The sequence below is a fragment of the Fistularia commersonii genome, chromosome 10, assembly GCF_037954325.1.
Source record: "Fistularia commersonii isolate RoL2024-O1a breed Wild chromosome 10, RoL_Fcom_v1.0, whole genome shotgun sequence".
Lineage (NCBI taxonomy): Eukaryota > Metazoa > Chordata > Actinopteri > Syngnathiformes > Fistulariidae > Fistularia > Fistularia commersonii.
Genome location: NC_141293.1, coordinates 20197827 through 20220711, shown reverse-complemented (window position 1 = coordinate 20220711; position 22885 = coordinate 20197827). Strand labels below are relative to the sequence as shown.

At 48.1% G+C, this 22885-nt stretch overlaps 1 protein-coding gene across 1 annotated transcript; it reads right to left on the bottom strand.

Moving 5' to 3' along the window:
- Nucleotides 1–447: 447 nt before the first annotated feature.
- LOC147230772 (uncharacterized) lies at nucleotides 448–19314 on the bottom strand. The gene is made up of 17 exons (XM_086154260.1): nucleotides 19187–19314; nucleotides 18551–18614; nucleotides 16877–17168; nucleotides 16619–16721; nucleotides 16408–16537; nucleotides 15267–15376; nucleotides 14828–15177; nucleotides 12705–13111; nucleotides 9788–12637; nucleotides 8277–8424; nucleotides 8100–8205; nucleotides 6046–6196; nucleotides 5325–5417; nucleotides 5071–5157; nucleotides 4132–4243; nucleotides 3989–4041; nucleotides 448–2927 (listed from the first exon to the last, which is right to left on the bottom strand). Exons 1-17 carry the CDS (start codon nucleotides 19201–19203, stop codon nucleotides 2874–2876), a joined length of 5127 nt encoding a protein of 1708 aa, XP_086010386.1. The 5' UTR covers nucleotides 19204–19314; the 3' UTR covers nucleotides 448–2873.
- Between the last annotated feature and the right edge of the window lie 3571 nt (nucleotides 19315–22885).

The following is a 22885-nucleotide window of genomic DNA, read 5'->3' as shown; positions in this document are numbered from 1 at the left end:
TGGTCTCAGTCTTCAGGGTCTCCACGGTGAATCCACCTTCTCCATCTCACCCTGTTCTGGATCCTGGATCCTCCTCTCTCACTCCCACTACCTTCATCTCCTCCCTCACCACGTCCATCCATCTTCTCTTTGCTCCGACTCCAGCATCCGTCTGCCGATATCTTCCCTCTCCCTCCTCCGTCCATGACCCAACCATCTCTGACCTTCTCTCCAAACCATCTAACATGTGTCGTCCCTCTGATGGACTCCTTCTGATCCTCTCCGTCCTGGTCTCTCCCAAAGAGAAGCTTTGACAAATAAGATCGCTATGACAAATAAGAAGCAACAATAACAGCCTGCTTTTGCTTTTTGCATGTGATTTTTTGAATTTCCATGTGAATTTAAAATCAAATCTGCATGAGACGAACACGGATAACAAATGTTTGAAAACCGCACTCGATATTCTGGGAGCAGTATTTTCTCTGTAGCATCAGCTTTATTTGTTACTTTGGCTACTTCTGGAAGTCACCTGACATCGTACTCCTACGGTCGTACTTTGGCGCGGCCACAGAAAACACGTGGGCGTGTTGGGACAAGGGTCGAAGCCAAGAACAAAGAAGTACAAGGGGCGACAAAATGGACCTGGAACGAGGACTCGGGGTAACAAGAGAGGAACCCTGTGTTGGAAACATGGTCGATACTCCTGGGTTTGCATTTTAAGCTTTGAGGGTCACATGAGGCCGGTGGTAACACATCTCTGAGGTATGCCAGGCACGTTACTTGGATTACAGCTGCACCGTCACGTCCGTGAAGCCGCGGGAGTTACTTAGATGGTGAGAGTGAGGGTTAGATGTTTGTCGAGCAGGACCCGGGGCGGCGGCGGGCCGGCCCAGCCCGAGACTCTGCACAATTTTCTGTATCGCTTTCGTGATTCGGAGCGGCCTGGCGCTCAAATATCGCCATGTCCGTGCACGTGGTCGCGCTGATGTAACCCGACCGGGTCACTAAACTGTTACATATCGGCTGCGTCGACATGTGACGTCATGATTCCTCAGCGCCTTCTTCGCAGAGGGAGGATTCACAGTTCACCCTGCAAACCGTGACCGTTTGCGTCTTTCAATGAAAAACGTCTCATGAAACTACGAGCCGGCGTCGGGCCGCCGACGTACAACTCCACTGTTCAGATGGTCTGACACCTGGATTTATTCCAGGTTATTCACCCGGTTTCCAAAGCTGAACTGAAAACAACATTTCCTCCAAGCGACATCACAAACATGACGTCCATTATTACATGAAGTGGGAACAAATGAAAGGAGGGCGGCCGGTTCTTTCCAAGGTAATATTAGCCTCTCATCATGACGAGCATCTTAACTTAATCGGTAGGCAAGAAGTGTAAATAAGTCTGTGTCGGCGTATCGCACGCCATGGTTGAGCACCTGGCGGCGAGATGGTGGCTGGTCAGATTCCCGGCGGGGGCCCCTCTGCACCCCAGGCTCTCCCCGGTGCCAGGGTCTCCTCCGGGTTCTCCGGTTTCTTGCCACGGTCCAAAAACATACGGTCGCGTTTCAGTCGGGAAACACCCGGGTGACGGTGAACGTCTGTTTAACGAGCATTAGCCGTTAGCCGCCGCGCGAGCCTGCAAGACAACCCGCTGTTCCAACCAGTTCCAGGTTAAAAAGAAAAAGACAGAATTCATTGCACCCCAAAAAACACCCACAAAATTCCCAACAACTCTGAAATCACTGGGACAACAAGCATCAACATAAACTCTACATGGGTGACTCGTACAGTTGGGTGGCTTTACTGGCCAGACGTGTGGGTGAGGAAGCCAATGATTGTTTGGGGGGGAAACAACTAACGACATGTTTGACAGGCTTTGTCATGTATATCATTAACAGCTTTCACTTGAGGTTTGTATTTCTTGTCAATTTTGTTATACATTTAAAACACGGTGCACTTCACATTCTACTCATGCAGATTTTAAACCCTGATCCTGCTCTCTTGGTCAGACTTGACCATTTCTAAAAGTGACATTGTAGTCAAGAAAAGTCTAAATTTAAAACAATTAATGAGTTAATAAATAATAGAATATACATCTATTTATTCATTTTCTAAAAAGCATAACTTCTAATACTGAGCAGCTCAACTTACTCCTTGGAAGCATTAAGGAATTTCTGTGACAACACTAAATGCTATTGAGAGAATGTTTTGCATATGTGTGTGTGTGTGTGTGTGTGTGTGTGTGTGTGTGTGTGTGTGTGTGTGTGTGTAAAATCTGCCATTCGCTTCCACATCCTTACTCTTCTAAATGTATCCATGTTTGATGATGGAGAATCTAGCGCTGATTTTAGACAGGAAATACAAATCATGGAGAACCTCTAATGAAACAAAGTTAATGATAAAAGATAAAAAGTAAAGGTGTAAAGGTCAGGAAAAGGCAAAGTAGAAATAAAGTTCTGCAAAAATATGACTATAATTATACGTCAAACTGCGATGATGTGACAAAGCGGTGTGAGTGTTGCTCCCTCTGGTGGTTTTATCCCTCTCACACAGTTCTCAGGTCAGAAACATTAAATTTAATAATATTGTTAACTTGGCCGTTTTTTGTACTAAGTTCCTCAATGTGATCCACAATCTAAGTTTTACGTGATTTTAAACTTAATTGTAAATAAAGAGAAGGCTACTACAATCTTACCTGTTACACATGCGTAAAAAACATTGAAATTTGCATCAACAAGGTGAGAAAACAAGTCATAAAACCAAGCATGTAAACTGCAACATATTCACACGTGATGCGACACGTGTCGTATGACCACAGGAAGTATCCAGAAGATCTGAGATAAAAACACGGGTCCGCCAGCACTTTTATACTGAAGAGCAAAACCTGTGTTGCATCAGGACTCAAACAGCTTCATGCGCTCTTGAAAAGAGAGGCCTTCCTTCAAGCTCTGTAAGCAGAACAGACAACGGGTTTAAAGTGGACGGCAGAGGTTTGACTCAAAATGCTCACACAAACAGCATTAGCATCTTGTTTTTGTGCCGTTACAATACTTCCAGGCAGTAGTTCTGAGTTATCAAGATATATTTGAGAATATATTCCACACGCCGACCCGAGAGAGCAAAGAGCTGATGGAGCTGCTTCTTTGCAACATAAATATACAGAATAACTAACTCTCTTTTTACCAAAATCAGTCACTTCTCTCCAAACGTGGAGCCGACATGAGTAAGAGCCCCGAGACCCAGAGACCCAGAGACGGCCATCACATTCTCTGGTGATCTTTAATCCAGTCGTGTCATCTTGGTGCAGAAGCACGGGAGGTAAAGAGACGGGACAAAATCTAATAGATAATTGAAAAAGCTCCCTGTTGCGATACAATACACTCAAAATCATATTTCAAATGACATATTGATTAATATTTAATGGTCATCTGTTTTTGACTCAGTTTAAACTCTAACAACAACCACCTTCAGATGTTCATAGTTGTTACATTTACTTGCTTCCATCCAGTTAAGATTTGGATGCTGAATCTGTTTAGTGTGGACAGGGAAGCGTCTGGGCTTCAGTCCCAGGACGGAGGACACTGCTGGCCGCCTTTGGATGAGTCCGCCGTAAACCAAGCAACGCCAGCAAAAAGAAGCGTAAAAGCTGACCGCGACTAAAGGTACCCGGAGCTCGATTGGCAGGCGAGCACGACGCCCGTTTTTAAAGGGAGACGTGATCCTGTGTGGTTACCGGCCAGCCAACGGTTACCGGCCAGCCACCGGTTACCGGCCAGCCACCGGTTACCGGCCAGTGTCTGGTTACCGGCCAGCCAACGGTTACCGGCCAGCGACCGACGGGAGGATTGACGCACAAAATCATCACTTTAGCCTCACTAAATCCCTCCACCTTGTTTTTTTCCTCAGATTTGCAGCTCTCGTAGGCTCGGATCCTCTGCCGGCATCTTTATCAGGATCTACTCTTTATTTAAAAGGCTCTGTGTAAATGTTTTCTGGAAGCGGGGGATACCTTGGATCTGGTTCCTCCGAGCCGACCGGCGAGCGAGGGTTTCTCCGAGATCCCTGAGGGGTGAGAGAACAACCGGCCTTCAGACGCCTGCATTTGTCCACCAGGACTCTGTTTGTAAATATACGTGACCCGAGCGGCGTCACCGGCGCTCGGTCCAGATGGTCGTCTTCCGTGTGACCAGGTGGCACACTTGAAATCTTCCTCCTGGCTGTTTGTACGCAGCGCTTTCAGCTTTTTCTGGGCAGAGATTTTATCCTGTAAAGCAAAAGGTTGTTGAAAAGAGTCCAAAATGCCAAATCTAAATGCAAACACATTTACACGTGGAAAGATCGCTTTTAGATTTGACCCATTTCATTCATTCCGACGGAGGTGACACAGTCACGACCGAACACACGTGCACATTCATTTCACGTGTCAAACACGCGTGTAAATCTGCCCCGAGATACTTTATTGACCCCAAATTTGTAAGTTATGCATTCCATTATTATGAAAACTCTGTCCATTCAGCATGTTTGTATTCATATTCATCGAAAACCGGCATGGAATTCATTACGGTGTTTGTTCAACCGTTTGTATTTGTTATAACTTTGCATTGAACTCAAAGCTTTTTGTCAAGTGTTGTTGAAGACGACGTTTATTAACGTTACCAATCTGTTACACCTCAGATTCCAGCAGCCAAACAACCTTTGACGCAACATCCTTCAGAAGCGAAGGACAGAGCCGGACCTGATCCCGGGTCAGTGGCGGCGCTGCAGACGAGCCCGGCCGCAGGCGTTTACGTCTGACGGGCTGACGGATGGGAGGCGGCCGGGGGGGAAACCCGGAAACCCACGGAAGCCCGGCCGTCCCACCAGCGACCGCTAAAACTGCCTCGCCGCCACCTGTCCCACATATTTGTTACGACAACGAATTCGACGCCGTAACAAGTTCACGATGTGAGGAAGGTCGGACGGTTCTGGAGGGAGGGAAGATTTTCTCTTTTACTCTTTTAACTGTTCTCTCATGTTCAGCGACCGTCGTCCCCTGATTTTAACAGCATCGCTCGCGGTAAGACCCAAACGGGTCCGAAGAAATGTGCGTACCATCTGAGCAAGCGTCAACTCCTCCCTGAGAGAGCGAGCTTCTTGTCTGAGGAATTGCATCTCCGCCTCCCGAGCCCGCACAATCACCTGTGTGAGATCGATCAATAATTGAACATATTGGACATCCTGGTAAGCATTACGTGATGTTCAGCAGGCCCCGGGCCGCTCAGGTGACTGGCACGTCCATCGACTCCACTCAAAGACCCATAAATGTCATGTAAACAAACAAATAATAATACAGATTATCTTTTTACCTCCATTTCGCAGCAGTCGTTTGCCTGTGACGCCACATTTGAATGATTTCCGTCCGCCGGGAAATGAGGGGGAGACGTTTCCTCAGGTTCCCCCTTTCCGGACAGCCCGGCAGCAGGAGAACACACAACACTTAGGATCAGAACGATAGTAATCATTGATGATTGATCTGTTATTAATCCCCGTGGTCAATGAAGCCATGGCGGATGAGGCGCGGTCAGGAGGCTGCAGGGGAGCGGCGAGGGCTTCGGCGCGTCGCCTCCTGCTCCACGACCCCCCAAATTCCACATTATAACTACATTATTCCATATCCTAACCGTACATGGTCAGAATCAAGGCGTTTCGGTGTTCATTCCCGTCGAGTGCCAGGATCCGCCGCAGTTACCGGCCGTTGGTTTTAAAGTGATCGACGGCGTCTGGTTTTGCTCCGCCGGCTGTTCAGACAGCGATTCGAAGCCACATCGAATTAAGCGCCAGGACGGAGTCTTGACAATAACGGCCTCCTAAGAGCCGACATAAAGACCTCCAAACGGAACTCACACACACTTTTATCACAACGGCCGGACTTCTGCGCATGTCTGATTCCAAGTTATGAATTGTCGTTTGAATTATTGGTTTAATTTGCGATGTGATTTTGTGTGCGTGTATTTTTGATATTATGATCGCGGAAAAATATATAAAAGACTGAAAAAATCCATGTTCAAGTCGGTATCGAAAAAATACCCCCTTCTGTCTGGCCTCCTTTATGTCTTTGTGCGCGATGGATTTCCCGTCGTCCTGCAAGCCTTGCCTCAGCCGGGAGTTCTCCAGGCACTTGTGAGCGTGCTGCAGCGACAGCACCTCCAGCTCCTTGTGCAACAGCTGGATCCTCTTCCTGCAAAGGTAACACACAAACACCATGACGGCTGGTAGGAATCCAGTGACAATTTCCGGAGAGAATTTTCCTCCTCATGAATGAAAATAGAGCAACTTCTGCAGGCAGTGAAACCCTTGAGCTTTTATTCCTGCGATCGGCTGCGGGGAATCAACTCACCGCTCACTGGACCTTTAGATCGGCACGCTTACTATAAAAATATGAAGGTAAAACCCTGATAAAGCAGTTGGAAGGTCAGCGGCGGCCTGAAACATCTCAAGGAGGATCTGAGCGATGGAGTGCATTTGTTTTGACACAAAGTGTGTCGGTGTTCTGACATCCGTCCCCGTCACGGGGTCACTGTGCACGACACGACTCTGGTTTGCCTTCCACTCGCTGCCCTCCTGATTAAGTCTGGATTCTCATGTGAGTCTGAGATCGATAAATTAAAAATAAAAACACTTCTCAGGTTCAGAGCAGCTAGACAGTAATTAGACGGGATGGTTTAGGAACTGTGAGGACATTCGTGTTTCTCCTTTCAGAAATATCAAATATCTTCTCCATGTAAGGAGAATGATAATAATATATTTCATTTAAGTGCAAGTTCAAGGACAGCACAAGGACATATGAATAGACACGGAATACACATTTTCAGGAAAGAAACAATATAAAATAAATAAAAATAAAAACTGCGTCAGACCCGTTCTGAAATGATCCCAAACACTCTTCTAGCCCACAGCGCCCAGCAAGGACTGAAACCTCACAGCCGTCGACACCAACACGGCTCGTTTTTGGGCTTTGGATGTCCAAGAACATTTGAAAGTTGTTACTGAGAGGCAGGATGTGTCCAGGTAAACGCCAGGCACTCTCATTGTGAGGATGTGACTTGTGGAAAGGATTTGGCCTCCCGTCCCAGAGCTCAGTTCCAAACAGGGATGTTTGAGCCCTGATTGAACGTTTGCTCCTCAGAAACATTGACTGAGAGTGAAGAGGTCCTTCACGTCTCTGCGGGTCTGGAAGGGGGTCAGCCCAGACCCGGGAGACTCGGGGTCACCGGTGGCTGGTCGGCCGTGGGCGCGACAGGAGAGCCGAACCCCCGGTGGGTGAAAGGTCGAGTCGAAGGCCGTCTGCTCTGCTGAGCGACTGTCGGGTTTGACAAAGAGCCGCTCGTCCAGGACGCCCAATCCACTCGCCGCTTCAGACGTGCCGACGGAACTTTGGTCGAGATCAAAACATTGGAGGTGGAAGCGATCAGTTGAACCAAGTGGGAGGAACATCAGGTCCCAAGGAACGAGCTTCTTGATCTTTGCTACCTTACAAACATCAGGGGCCTCAAAATGTATCTGTTTATATATATTTTGTAAGATATAAAGTTTATAAGTATTTATCAATAGAGATAAACGTGCTCTCCAACTCACCCCAGCCTCCAGAACCCTCTGGTTTTTAATGTATTGATTTTCCAATGTTTTAATTCTAGTTTATTTTCATCATCCCTCTATATCGTCCACGAGGCACCACTGCACCACTGCAAATGTCTTGCACTTAGAATCTACTTGGCGGATAAAGAGTTTCTGATTCTGCGCTTCACCTGATCGGGCCTCTGTTAGAACCCCTAAAGCACGGAGAAGCAGATCAGACGGGAGGAAGACGTCAAATACGACAGTGTCGTCTTCCAGAGAAATGTGCCGTTCACGGCCAAATAAACACCTGAGAAGACGGCGGACGAAGAAGGAGGCGCATGCAGGCCAGTTAGGTGAGAAACACATGGACCTGAACCTTCAAACCCCATCCCGCTCCTCCAGGTGACGAGGAATCCTGCACCCCGAGGAGACGGGCGGCCGACCCCCGTCTCAGGGGTTAAACACCCCGCCGTCACTTGACCTTTTCAAGAAAGAAAACTACGGCAGGACCGGCGGTCACTCACTGGTATTCACTGTGCACTTGAGCGATGTCAGCGTTCTCCAGAACCTGATGGGTTTGTCTGCTTTTCTCCAGCTCCTCTTTATGGGCTCTCCTCAACGCTACGATGGCTGGAAAACAACAGCGCGTGTTGTCGTGAGCAGCGTTTTATTTTTATTTGATCGTCCACAAAGACCTTCACCTGTCATAGTTGCAGAAGTCTCCTCCTGCAGCAGCTGGTCTTTTTCCTTTTGAAGGTCCTCCAGCTGCTTCTGATGCTGCTGCTGCAGATCTCTCATGAGCTTCCCGTGCATTTCCTCCATGGCTGCAAATCCCTGGTCGAAGCCGGCCTGGGTCGAATACAGAATACAGAAATGGAGGAAAGTAAAGAATTTTCACGGCATTCAGAAAACATTACAGTTAATATGTAAAATGTACCATCATTTCTGGACTATAAGCCGCTCCTTTTTTACAAACCGCGGCTTAAACAACAATTTATGGATTTTCTCGGGCTAATCAGCTTCACGCCGCTGAAACATTGAGCCGAAAAAAAAAAGTTTTTTTTAAAAAAAGTTTTTGCGTAAATATTGCAGGTTAGATTGTGGACAAGTGCGGCCTTTATATGTGCACATGGACTGATGTTGTTATTTTCAGCCGGTGCGGCTTCTGTTCAGGCGCTCGATTGTCTGAACATGAATGTACGTGCAGTACATTTATAATCACACTGACCGCATTTTCACCTTTTTTTTATCTTTTATATTGGCCTTCAACATTGTTTTAATGTGCTGGAAGAAGACCTTTCCCTCAGTAACTGCCAAAAATTAAGATTTACGAGGAGATCCTGTGAGAACCTAAAAACCCTCCTTGGTTTCTTGGAAAGGCTGCTCAGTGTCTCATGATGTAAAGACGTCCAGGTTTTGTCTCACGAGGGAAGAAAATGAGAGCGTCGGTGCTGAAATCTGACCCTGAACTACCTTCCTGCCAAAACATTGAACCCGGAGGCCTCCTCTGGCTTTCACTGCCGACCGAAGTTATGAAATCAGGATAGTTTCACCGATCAGTTCGGCTCACCTGTTGAGATTTAAGACCGAGGGTCAAATTTCCAACACCATGCTTGCAGTTTCAAGGTACGGCCAAATTTATCGAGCGGATTTATTCCTCCTTGATTCACCTTTTTGAAAAGTGATTGGAGTTGTACCGTCACTCGTGCTTTCACAGCTCCACTGACGAGCTGTCGCTGGTTCCTGGCCAACATGCATGCAAATTGCTCTGACTTACAATTTAAATAAGACCATTATCACTCTATGTGGACATAGTTTTGTAAAAAGGATATGATGTCATTGACTTGGCTTTATTTTTGCTTCAGTCTTGCTGATTCGAAATAGCGAGGAGATGCTAATGTTGCTACTAAGAATAGCAATGCTAACAACAGCAACGACAACAACAGAATTAATAAAGATTATAATGATAATAATAATAATGACAATAATAAGTGCAGGATAAGCAGTAGAAGATGATAGTTACTACTACTACTACTACTAATAATAACAATAATGATAATGATAATATCTCAGGATGTAATAATCATAACTTTGACTTCAGTTTGAGCTGAAACATAATGACCCCAAAACAACTGCAACCTATTGTCTTAAAATAATGATTTACACATCAATTATATATTCCATGACAATGAGACGAGGTCTTTTTTTTTACCTCCAGATCTCTCAGGTCTTTCTGGCCCGTGTCTTTGTGACCTGGGTTGCAGGCGGCGCTTCCAGTGAAAGGAGACGTGGATTTAAAGCGTTTGATTTGTTTCTCTTTTGTGACACAGTATTTGTGCAAGCGTTTCATCTCCTCCTCATGGATGCGCTGAAGTTCTCTTATTTTCTTTTGGAAGTCCGTCTCCAGTTTTTGCATCCGCTCCAAATGGTAATCCTCGATTTTCTGGATGTCTTCTAGCAGTCTCTGGTTCCCGGCCTCCACGGACGTTATCTTCTGCTCGGCGCGCTCCAGCTCCTCCTTCAGCAGACGGTTGTCCTCCCGCAGCTCACGTACGGCGAGATGCGAAGCGTCCCGCCCGTCCGGCGAGGACGCACCCTGCCGCTCCGAGGAAGCCCGCAGGTGGTTCTGCAGCGCCTCACTCCGCCGCCGCTCCTGCTCCAAATCCAGGTAAAGCCTTTCGGAGAGATAAATCAGCCTGGCCTGCTCCCGCATGCGCTCAACATCCGCCGCACCGTCGTCCGCCGCGCACGGGGCCGCGCCGTCATTGGACAATTCTTCACGCAGGTGATGTAAGAACTGAATTCGTCTTTGCAAGCGGGACACGAGTCTGCTGGAGAGCGTCTTTCTCTGCGTCTCAAAATGTGCGGCGTCACCGGGAGGTGGCGCTCCGTCCTCCAGGACTCCTCCGGCCACCGCCGGCCCCTGCGGCGGAGCCGGCTCCAGGGGGCCGCCGCCTCCCGCGGCGTTCCTCCGACGCTCCGCCGGCCGCTCCCGCACCCGAGGCTCCCCCTGAGTTTCAAACTGCCGCTGCAGTTGGAAGGCGGCGTAAATGAGCTCCGCTTCGGCGCAGCTTCGACTCATGGCGCTTCCCGACTCTTCCCCGCCGTCGCATTCCGATCCACCGCCCGTTCTTAAGGACGTTATTTGGGTGATTATGAACTTGTACCGACACGCCACGTCTCCTCCGTCCTCTCGCGGCTCCAGGGAAAGTTGCCCGGTGCTTTCGTGGTTCTGGAGGACGGTCAGCATTTTTTCCACCGTGGCAATTTCTCTGGTCAAACCTTTCCTGACGACTAACGTATCGTCGTCCGTGCACAAGGTGTGCGTGAGTTCGCTCCCAGTACTCATGTCGGCGTCAGCTGACGTGTTGCCGGCTTTAAGGGACTCCTTCAGTTGCTTCTCCGCTTCGTTGAGTCCTTGCTGCAGACAGGCCACGACGGTGGCGAGCTGCCTCTCGAAGTCCATCATATCCACCGGGCCGCCGGTCCGTCTGGGTCGAATCCTCTCTCGGCACGTTTGTACGATGTTCAGGATGACCCGCAGCCTGCCGACCAGCCTCCTGCAGCAGTGCTCCGTCTCCCGGGCGAATCTCTGGCTCCGCTTGGCCTGAGCGTGGAGCAGCAGGCTGAGATGCTGGCCGGCGGCGCGGCTCTTTGTGAGCTGCGAGCAGAGTTGCGGGTCCTGGCAGCCGACGTGACCCCGGTTCTCCTCCAGTCTTTGCGTGATGTCCCTCAGCTTCTCCTCTGTTACAAATAGTTTGGTCTCGAGTGACTGGATGGCCGACATGAACTTCTCCGGGTCGTCTTTTGCCGCGACGATGTACTGGCACGACGGGCCGATCGAGAGAGATCGGGTTCTTCTGAGGGAACGGTCGCCCTCGCTTTCAACGTCTACGGTATTCGGGCCGCCGGAAAGCCGGTCGTCGTCGTCGTCGTCGGTCTCCTTTGGCGCGCCGCCGCCGGCAGGGGGTTGCTCCGCGGCCCCTTCAGTATCGTCTGCGGCCTTTGAGGAGGTACAAGAGCAAAGCCTCAAAACCTGGCTCAGTTTCGCCTCTGTCTCCTCCAGGCTGTTGCCCAGAACCTCCATCTTCAGTAAAACCTCATTCAGCTCTTGCTCTTTTCTGTCCAGAAGGCTGTCGTAGCCCTCGCGCATCTCCTGCGTCTCGCGTTCCCTCTGCCGCAGCTTCCCCAGCGCCAGCTGCAGCTCCTCGCAAGCTTTCTCGTAGGAATGTTCCAGATTGTAGTAATGCGTCTCCTCTGACTTCAAGCGGCTGCGCAGGCGATTCAACTCCTGGTCCGCATCGGACAGCTGGTTCTGCACCTCCTCGCGGCGTCGCTCCAGCTCCTCCCGCTCTCCTTGAAGCCTCCGCACGGCAGAGAAGGTGCACGCCAGCTCATCTTGCAGCTGCCGCCGGGCCTCCTCCACATCCTCCGTGCACGTCCGAGTTCTGTTCAGGGTCTCCACCTGCTGCTCCGCCTCGTCCAGCCTCTCCTGAAGCTCCTGAGCGTGTCGCTCGGCTTTGGCGAGGCCGGCGGCCAGACTCTTGCGCTCCCTGTCCTGGCTCGCTTGAAGAAGCGCGAGGTGCTCCTGGAGGCGGCTCTCTTTTTCGGCCTGCGCCTCCTCGTTGGCCCGCAGCCGGGCGGCCGTCTCCCGGAGCCGTCGCCGTACCTGTTCGGCTTCCGCCCGCAGATCTCCGTAGCCTCGCAGCTCCTCCTGCAGCTGCTTCCGGCGGCTCTCCGCCTCCTTGCTTTGCTCCTCGCTGACGCTCAGCTGGGACTTGAGGGAGTCCAAGCGACGCTCCCACTCCGTCTGCCGCTCGTGAAACCGCCGGCGGTCTCGCTCCAGGTGGGCCTGGGCGAGCGCGGTGGCGTCCCCCGTCACCAGCAGCTGCGCCTGCTGTGCCAGGAGATCCACTCTTCGCCGCAGCTCCGTTTCTCGGGCCTCCTCTTCACCTCTCTTTTGTGCCTCCAGCTCCAGGTGGAGATCGCGATTGATCTTCTGCAGCTCATATAAAGCTTGTTTTTGACCCGATAACGAGTTGGAATTTGAGAGAAGATCGCTCTGAAAAGCAACAGGAGCAATTATTGGTTTGCAATCATCTCATTGGCGGTGAGATAAAGGCGCTCACCATTTGGTTGGAATGTCTCTCTCTCTCTTGCTGAAGTGTGTGTTGGAGGTTTCTGTTCACGTGTTGGATGCGAGACAATTCCTTCTTTGTTTGTTCCAGCTGTGAATAACCAGAGCCGTCCAAAGAAAACACAATCAGCTGGAACGCGAGCGGCCAAATAGGACGGATGGTTGGTGGCGGCGGACGAATCCGGCGCACCGGACGACTCGCTCTCACCTCTGTGACCAGTCGCTCAGTTTGATGCTCGCGAGGCATTTTTCCCTCGTCCTGCGTGTCGTCACGCCGTGAGTCGGATCGCGGCGGCGTGGATCGCAGTGGTGTGTTTGGATGTGCGTCCAGACGCGCTTCCTTCCAGAGCGGCTCTGAGAACGAGGCTCCTTCGGCACGTGAAGAGTCTGTCGGACCTGCTGCGCCGTCAAAGAGTCAGTGTGATGAGCAGAAACACTCTGACGTGCTTCACGCGCTTCTGTTTTAAGAGAACTTAGTGCTCGTCCGACTCAGAATATAACAAACTCAAAAAGCCTGAATATGGTCATGTTGTTATTCATGATCCTGCCGAAAAACGCCATTTTGAGTGTCTTCTTTCTCAATGAAACGATAAAATGAGATTGAAATGATAAAATTCCCACCGGAGCAAAATCTCTCATTAAACAAAACCAAGCCAACATTAAATCTAAGGCATCAGGGTGGAACTAGATAGCAATCACTGCAGTTTTTGCAGCGCTGATGATGTGGCAACGCTTCTGCAGATGTTCACCGTCGGCTTCGAAAACAAAATAAGGGTGAAATGCATTTTTTTATGTTAGTGGTTCAGTAAATCAATTTACACAACGAGGTTAACAAGCATTCTTCCCAGAAATGGTAGTGAATCTGTCAGCGACTCTTTATATTTTCTATTTTCTAGGTTTTATATACAAGACTTTTTGCCATTAAATATAGAGAAAGGACATCAGTCCACCGTCGCCTTGGTGGACAAACGACTGTTTAGCAATCGCTCATTCTGCTTAAATAAACAGACGCTTCAGGGTTTATTTTCAACAGATGACCGGCCATGATTTGGAGCAGGTGAAGAGAATATAGAGTAGAATAGAATAGAATAGAATAGAATAGAATAGAATAGAATAGAATAGAATGTAAGTCCCAGGGAAATCGATAATGTGGACAACAACGATGCACACTTTGTTGATAAAGTTTCTAAATGAGGTTTGGAAGATGCTCATGTTTAATGTTCAGAGACCTCAGGTCTCCTTCTCTGCAGGAACCCTCATCTGACTGTTCTGGTTACGAGGACTGACCCCGAAGGCTTTCACGGTGTTCCAGAACCTCGTACTTCCTCCATCGGCATCTTCATCTCTTCATCTCTGACTCAACATCTCTGCACTTTGTTGTCTGAACTCTGTAAATGTTCCTTGTCCAGTCTGTGTTTACCTTCATGCTGGATGAGATGATGGAACGGTAAACCGGAGCCAAATTCCTTGCCTGTGTGAACAGACTTGGCCAGTAATCTTCTTCTTCTCCTCTGGTCTTCCCCTTTCAGGGTCTCCACAGTGAATCCATCTTCTCCATCTCACCCTCTTCTCTGGATCCTCCTCTCTCACACCAACTACCTTCATCTCCTCTCTCACCACGTCCATCCATCTTCTCATTGGTCTTCCTCTAGACCTCCAATTCCAGCATCCGTCTACCAATATATTCTCTATCCCTCCTCTGTCCATGACCCAACCATCTCAGTCTGGCTTCTCTGACCTTCTCTCCAAAACATCTAACATGTGTTGTTCCTCTGATAGACTCATTCCTGATCCTCTCCATCCTGGTCACTCCCAAAGAGAACCTCAACATCTTCATCTCTGCAACTTCTAGTTCTGCCTGCTGTCTTTTGGTCGTTGTCAGTGTTTGTAAATCATCTCACCAGCGTCTCCTCCACCTTTCCTTTCCTTCTGGCTGATGTTCTTCTATCTCATAGCAGCCCTGACGCTTTTCTCCACCCATTCCAACCCGCCTGAACCCCTTTCTTTACCTCTTATACTTGTCCGGTAATTCTTATTCTTATTCTTATTCTTATTCTTATTCTTATTCTTATTCTTATTCTTATTCTTATTCTTGTTTATCTGGTCAGGACTCACCAGTGGGTGGGTTCCCACCCAGAGCCTGATCCGGGTCCCCAGGGGAAGCCTGGCGCTCCCTGTCCGGATGCGGAGTATTGATGGATGCAGGCGGGTCGGCAGGCGGGTCGGCAGGCGGCGGGTCGGCAGGCGGGTCGGCAGGCGGGTCGGCAGGCGGGTCGGCAGGCGGCGGGTCGGCGGAGGACAGATGAGGTGATGACGCAGAGCTTCTGTCCTTCTCGGACGGTTCTTCCCTCTCCGTTATTTCCCGCTCTTTATGGATGACGTCCGCAAGATCGGAGGATTTTTGTGACGAGCTGTTCGGCGGCTGCGCTTCTCCGACAGCCTCGGCCTTTTCTTCCAGAGCACGGCTGCGAGGAACAATAACACGGAAAAATAAACGGCGGGTCCGTTTTCTCTCAACATTTAGAAACACAATTGTGAAAAACGTCTATTTCACCTCGTGGCTTCGGAATGACGAGCGGGCGTCACATTTCTAAGCACGGCTCGGACCAAAGGATGTCTCCTCCCAGAGGCGGCGGCGCTCGCCGTGTGCTCGCCATCTTTGGTCTGAAGAATGAAAGATGAAGCAAATTCATTGGTTCGTTCATTGGTTCCAGTGAATCGAGCGCTCGAGGGTCGCTTACGCTCATTTTCACGTTGGCGTGGTTAATTCACTTTACCCTCAAACGTGAGCAACATGATCTGAGGCCGGGATTTTACGACTTTGCGATCTGCCGTTGGACTGTCGTTGCTAATTTCTAGATTTTATCGAGCTATTCTTGTGAAATTATTTTTCCATGTACTTGATTTGCAGGCAGGTTTCTGCCTTCCATCACTTCTAATGAGATGCGTGTTGGACAAGACGAGGCAGCGCAACTCTTCAACTCCAGGGCTCAGGCATGACCTTTGGATCTGGTTGGTCGGGACGAACCGGTCGATCCGCCACGTCGGCGCCACGTCGGAAACAGTCCCGGCAGAAAAGGAGCGCACGTGCCTTCCTTCGTCAGACCCGAATGTCTGGCCTCGGCCCGCCGGGGCGACGCGACGCGCTCGGGAGACCACAGTTTCATCGTGCACTTTAAAATCCAGCAACGTTTCTTATCAACGGGCTTCAAAACGGCCCATTCTGATGAAAGCGAATTTAAATGAAACTTAAATTTCAAGTAAATCTGCTTTTTTGTGGGTGACGTTCAATGTTACATTTTATTCAAAAACAAGCATTGCCTTTTTTGGAATGAAGAATAACCATTTTCATTGCATTGCATGCAGTTAAAAAGTTACCCGGCGATCACCTTGACTCTTTAGGTGACAGTTAAATGCCGTAAATAAACGAGATAAAGTGATGTGATGGAGAAATACGAGGCCTTCGCTCAGGAAAAAATACACAGGAATGTTTGTTTTTTTCTCACAGTATCTTTTTTGAATACTGGTACTTTTCATTCAAATAAATCTAAATTTGACACGAATATATCAAATACGCTCTTGATAAAGTGCTGGTATCATTTGAAGCGTTGGTACCACGGCCGTGCAGAGGTGACTGTATTTCAGATGGAAAAAGAAAAGTTGATTTGCATGACTGTTATTTACGTGTAAAATACCTGTTTCTTTGCTTTCTCGCCCTGTTGCAGACCAGCAGCGCTGGAAGGCCCGGAGGATGAAGACCCCAACGAGCTCCTCTCTTCTATCTTTCCAGCTTGAAGGCCACGACTTTGGACATTACTGTCCCTTCTAAGACAGACGGTAGAAATGAGAAGAGCAGTTAGGAATAAAAACGTAGAAGCCAAGTCCTTGAAAAGTTTCCATCCAAACCTGATGTTCTCCACGGAGGAGGAGCGTCGGCCACCGACCGAGACCCTTCTCTCCGATGGCGCCCCTTTCTTTATCGGGCAACTCGAACCGACGGCGTCCGAATCTGTTTCGGAAGGACAGGTTGTGATTTTTGATGTGGTGGAATGAAGTAAAAGGGAAAGCCAAAGTTGAATAAGCTTTTCAGCCAAAACACAGACGTTCTCCTGAACCGCAGGTAAGAGGAAGCTGTAGAATAAGCGTGAGAGGACCATCTCGTACCATCTCCGCTGGATCTGCGGTCGAGTCCGCCGAGCGAGCGGCTGCTCCTCATGAACGGCGCCGCCCTGAGGGAGGAGGCGTGGAGGGACGAGAAGCTGCGGCTGCCGCTGAGGTTCGCCGCCCATCTCCTCTGTTGGCCGCCGTGGCGGGCGAGGCTTCCCCGCTTCAAGCCGTCGGGGACCTCGGAGCCGCCCAGGCTGTCGCTCCGACCGGGACTTGTGCTGACTTTGGCTGTGCCGCCGCTCGTCTGTTTACCTCCGCTGGATGCAGAAGCTGCTGATGCACTTTGGTCCTGATGGAGAGACGAGGCAGAGAGAGAGAGAGAGAGAGACAGAGGGCAGATACTTTGCAAAACTGCAAGAAAACAATTACTGAGACGACAAGCATTTTATCGGCAGCACAGGCAAAAACTCAAATATACACTACATTATGTTTTTGTTGAAGATACATCTAAGTGCAAAAAGAAAAGCAATCCCATCCAAGTGTCAAGCTGCTCATTAGAAATGAATGACCTGGGTGGTTTCCCACGCCGCCTCCCTCGCCTGCTTTTGGCAAAAATCTACATGTTGAAAGTGCAGTGTAACTATCGTACGTTACCCTCCATGGGGGGGGGGGGGGGAGGTCTGCAGGGGGTTTTGATGATAAAACAAAGTCCATGAACGCAGCCATTAAATAAAAAGGTCATGTTAGAATGTCCATATTTCAATAATACATACATAATATGACAGTTTGATATTAGAATAGCCTGAGTCGCTGCATGGATGTCACTGATATCCCGTTGCCACGCCAGCGGCTCGGCTCGGCTCTGACATGGGAAACCCTCCCCGTCCTGGAGCCTCACACTCATTCAGGGCAAACACCATTGGCTGCAACCTTTTAATCCTCCGAGAGCTGTTAATTTGCTTAAGTGCAAACAGACCAGGCGAGTGATCACACACACACACACACACACACACACACACACACACATTAGCAGACTCTTAAACACACTTGATCCAGCAGATAAAAGCAGTCTATTCCAGTCCCGGGAGATGCAGCATCACCAAGCGCAGAGGGCATCAATCTCGGGCTGAACCATCAGGCTGAACCACAGCAGGTTACAGAAATCCCTCGGAGGAGCCTTGAGGAGCCTTGAGCAGCCTTGAGCAGCCTTGAGCAGCCTTGAGCAGCCTTGAGCAGCCTTGAGCAGCGCTCACTGAGCAACATGGGAGGGACTTGATGTTAAAAAGGCTTCAGTCATTGAACTAAATGCAAGTGTAAATAATAACGCAGCATGACATTGTTAGTGCGGCCCAATTATCAAGGGAACCTTGCTGTTAGAGCAGCGTTCTCGGCTTCAGCGGAAACACATTTACTGCCACTTTCTGACAGTAAAAACCAGGCAGTAAAAAGAAACAATGAAATATACTTTCTCGATCTATCGCGCGGCTTATTGACGCGTACGGCCCGAGGACTTGGCCTCTAAGTTGACGTCTCATCTTCTCTGGCCTTCCTGTCGCATGTTCGAATGCCTCTCACATCCGCAGCTCGACAGCGTAAGACAGCCGAACAACAACTACAGTATAATGTTGATGGACGTCATAAAAGAACCAAAGACTTTGCCGCCTTGGAAGGTTCCAAGAATGATGAACTAAGATGAGAACATTATGGCTTCTAGATGCTAGTGGGACCTACCTTTCCTCCTCTTTCCTGTGTGGGTTTTTTGACCTTGGTGTTTAGCAGCGTCTCCTGCCACTTGCTTTAAATAAAACAGACACGGTAAGCGATAAATCGACCCTGAAAATGTTTTCTCTCATTTTCAAATGGACACAAGTCACAGCGGCGTTCAGAATGATGCTCATGTCTCAGGATTCTGACCGTGGGATTGACAAAATGACAATTTCCCCTTTTTTAGGCCAGAATTCTGTGGTCTTTACGAGTATTTGTGGTTAGAAAATATGTTTGTATTGGTTTTTTTTCGACATTTTTCCCTGGGAATGTATGTAAAAAACTGTGTCACACAGTCCAACCTACAATTCTACAGTTGTAGAAGTATGGTACATTTAAACTACATTTTAAAATACTTCCTTATCTTTCGCATCAGTACCCGTTTCACAAAAATGCGCCGTTAATTTCTATTTCTACTGAACTGGAATTTTGGGGGTTTAGTCACAAAAGTGATTTCTCATACATATTATTTTATGTCAACTAAACTTCATTTCACTTCAGAAAACAAAAGCCAAAATGATTTTATATTAGCTCAAATGCAACTTTTTTGCCTCGACAAATAAAAAGCAACGATGAAGATGTGCAGCCGCAGAACTTCCTTACCTTTGCTTCTTGGACATCGTGTGGTGAAACTCTATCAGACCTCAAGGCTTTCGAGGCAAGTGTGAAAACGTGTGGCTGATATTTGTATCCATTTGCAACAAAGGAGTGTGTTTCCTCGTCACCTGGAGAAGCAGAGAGAATACATCACGAGTGTGTGGCGCATCAGTGTGACATGCGCCTAATCCTTCCCGAGTTGACAAACTCCATTAGTTTTAGGGGATCAGGCCCACGGCTTAACAGGATTACTACACACTCGTTTTAGCGAACCCGACGTTCCTGCGTACGCTGTCTTGAAAAACTGACAAAAAGTCTGTTGATTTTATGTCAAGATATGATATTCCTTTTTCCCCCTTACAGTCCAAAGATGGAGCGAAGTGACAAGAAACCAAGAGCCCGACTGAGATGGACAGTGAGATGGACAGTGAGACGGACGTTGAGATGGACTGCTCATCAGGAGTTTGCTCTGCAGAGATACGCTGCTTCACCAGGACGTCACCCAACCAGCCGAATCCCCTGGATCCCCTGTAGTGTCTGGATGAAGGCACTTTCATGACCCCAGAGACACACACGTATCTCGAGCTCGACATGATGAGGTTGATTCTAGAAAACCCCGGGTCGGTTCCTGCCGGCAACATCACGCCATGAAATGTCCATTTATGTCACTATGCAGTCAGACAGTATGATGCTGGCGTGTGAGGATCGCTGAGCTAGAAGAATAGTTGAAGGTCCAGATGGTGGAGGTGGATGCAACCCCTTCTACAGTTTGACAAATGACAACAAATCAATCTCCACTGATCAGGAGCTGATTGGTAAAGATTGTACAATTTCATTCAAATACTTCCTGGACACCAGCAGCCCAAAGACACCTGGAATAATACGTGAAGAAGAAGAAGATTGCTGACGCAAATATTTAAGCTCCCTATTTTTCCTTCTACAGCTACACATTGATCTTCAGGGCTGAGATTCCAGGGACAGAGAGGAAAATCCTTAACTTCATTTGTTTTGTTTGCTGCAATCATTATAATCTATTTTATATATAAATCTTTTTGTATTTCTCTGACATGCCATCATTTGGTGCTTCTGTTACCCGAAAACAGCAATTAGTTTTTTTCAGTGATAAACTCATGATGATTTAAAGTCCATATTTGAGAATAGAAGCTCCTTTGTGCCATCAGACTGAACAGGAGCCGGCGAGACGCCGCACAACTCTGAGCGCCATCAGGGCACCGGGACGATTCCACTCTGACACAATCTCACTCCCCTGCCCCACTCACACACTCACACACTCACACACTCACACACTCACCCATTCACACACTCACCACCTCACCCACTCACACACTCACCCACTCACCCACTCACCCACTCACCCACTCACACACTCATCCACTCACCACCTCACACACTCACACACTCACACACTCGCACACTCACACACTCACCCACTCACACAATCACACACTCACCCATTCATACACTCACCACCTCACACACTCATCCACTCACCCACTCACCCACTCACTCACCCACTCACACACTCACCACCTCACCCACTCACCCACTCACCCACTCACACACTCATCCACTCACCACCTCACCCACTCACACACTCACCCACTCACTCACTCACCCACTCACACACTCACACACTCACACACTCACACACTCACACACTCACCCACTCACACACTCACACACTCACACACTCACCCACCTCACCCACTCACCTACTCACCCACTCACACACTCACACACTCATCCACTCACCACCTCACCCACTCACACACTCACCCACTCACTCACTCACCCACTCACCCACTCACACACTCACACACTCACACACTCACACACTCACCCACTCACCCACTCACACACTCACACACTCACACACTCACACACTCATCCACTCACACACTCACACACTCACACACTCACACACTCACACACTCATCCACTCACCCACTCACACACTCACACACTCACACACTCACCCACCTCACCCACTCACCCACTCAGGTCCTGTCCTAACTCTGCTGTCTCTCCTCCCTGTGTGTCTCAGCCTGCACACAACCTGCCTATTTTTGTTTATTCATTTCATTCATTGCTATTTATTTTTGTAACTCTCTTTATATTGTTGTTTAGTTGTAGTTGTGTATTTTTCACCCTCACTGTTCCTCGATGCTGTTATTGTCTGTTGTCTGTTTATCTACTGTCTATTCGTGTTTTTTATTGTCTAACCCTATCCTGTCTTCTGCCTTTCTATTCATAACTTTCCTCATATTTATATTGATATTTATTTCCTTTTCTGACATTATAACTGTTACGCTGCCGTGACAAAAGAATTTCCCCGATGGGAATCAAAAGAGTTTATCTTATCTTATAAAGAGTACACAAACAATTAAAACTGTGAGCAGAGTGACAGAGTGAGCAAGATGCATTCTGGGTTGAAACAAGCCAACTCATAATAGAACTTAAACAAGTGTTCAGTTTAATTTTACTTTTTATGCCACCGTTAGAGCATACATTAAAAAATAAATGATAATGATACCATTTTAAATCCCTGTGATAACGCAGTTGAGTCGAACACAGCGAAACAGAAAATGATGACCTTTGATGCCTAAAATGGACAAATCACATAATTATGATCAACTTTTAGAATTAACATTTTATATGAAAATAAAATGACCTAAAATGTACCAAAAGTCTTCTACAGATGTGGATTTTTGTTTTATGTATAAGCACTTCGCAATGTCCTGACATAATAATGATAACAGACTATGTCCGACCACATGCTGCATGGTTAAATTCATCTCACGCTGACTTCAATTCAACAATATACAGCCGGTACGCACAGGTACAAATTATATTAATTATATTAATAATATAATTATATTATTAAAGGAATGAAGTGTTTATTACAGATTCCATCTGTCACAAAGATGGCCATGAAGCATCTTCTAGACAATGTGTCAGACTGTTCGGGTCTTGGCAAAAAGCTGATCATCAAAATGTGCCCTCCCATCGATCCATCGATCCATCGATCCTAATTCTGATCTGCTGCCAATGTTGAGCAGGTGGACGCGTGTAAAAGTAAAAGATGTACCTTCAATTCTGCTCATACTTAGGAAACCAACTCAGTTACGGTCTCATTAGTACATTGCATTAGTTACTACGCATCTCTGGTATTATGATTTGTTGATAGAATTCATTTTTATATTCTTAAACTACTCATTAAAAACCAACATATAATTCACATATATAGATACTTCTGATGTGCAGTGGACAAGTTGGAGACACTGCCGACCATCATGCATTAATCATTGATATTCAGCAAGAGTAAGATTTACACCGACCACCAAACCATAAAACCATATAAAAGTACCCGAAAGAAAAGTACCAAGTTTGTAGTTTCTCAGTTTCAGTTTGTCCCTGCAGAGATCAGGGGTGCAAGTAACGTGGGGGGCTGAGTCTCTAAAACAAACTAAAAGTGACTAAAATCAAATCGAACATTCAAGGCTTGTACTGAAATACATTTGTAAGATGTTTCTTTCTTTTCACCCATTGCATATCGTGAACATTTTGCGTTAAAAGCACTTTTTCGTGCAGAAAGTGCGGATGAGCCACATGTGATGCGAGTCGGGCAGCCGCGTCCTCTTCGCTGATTGGACGCGCGTCACGTGACCTCACAGCTGATTTGGT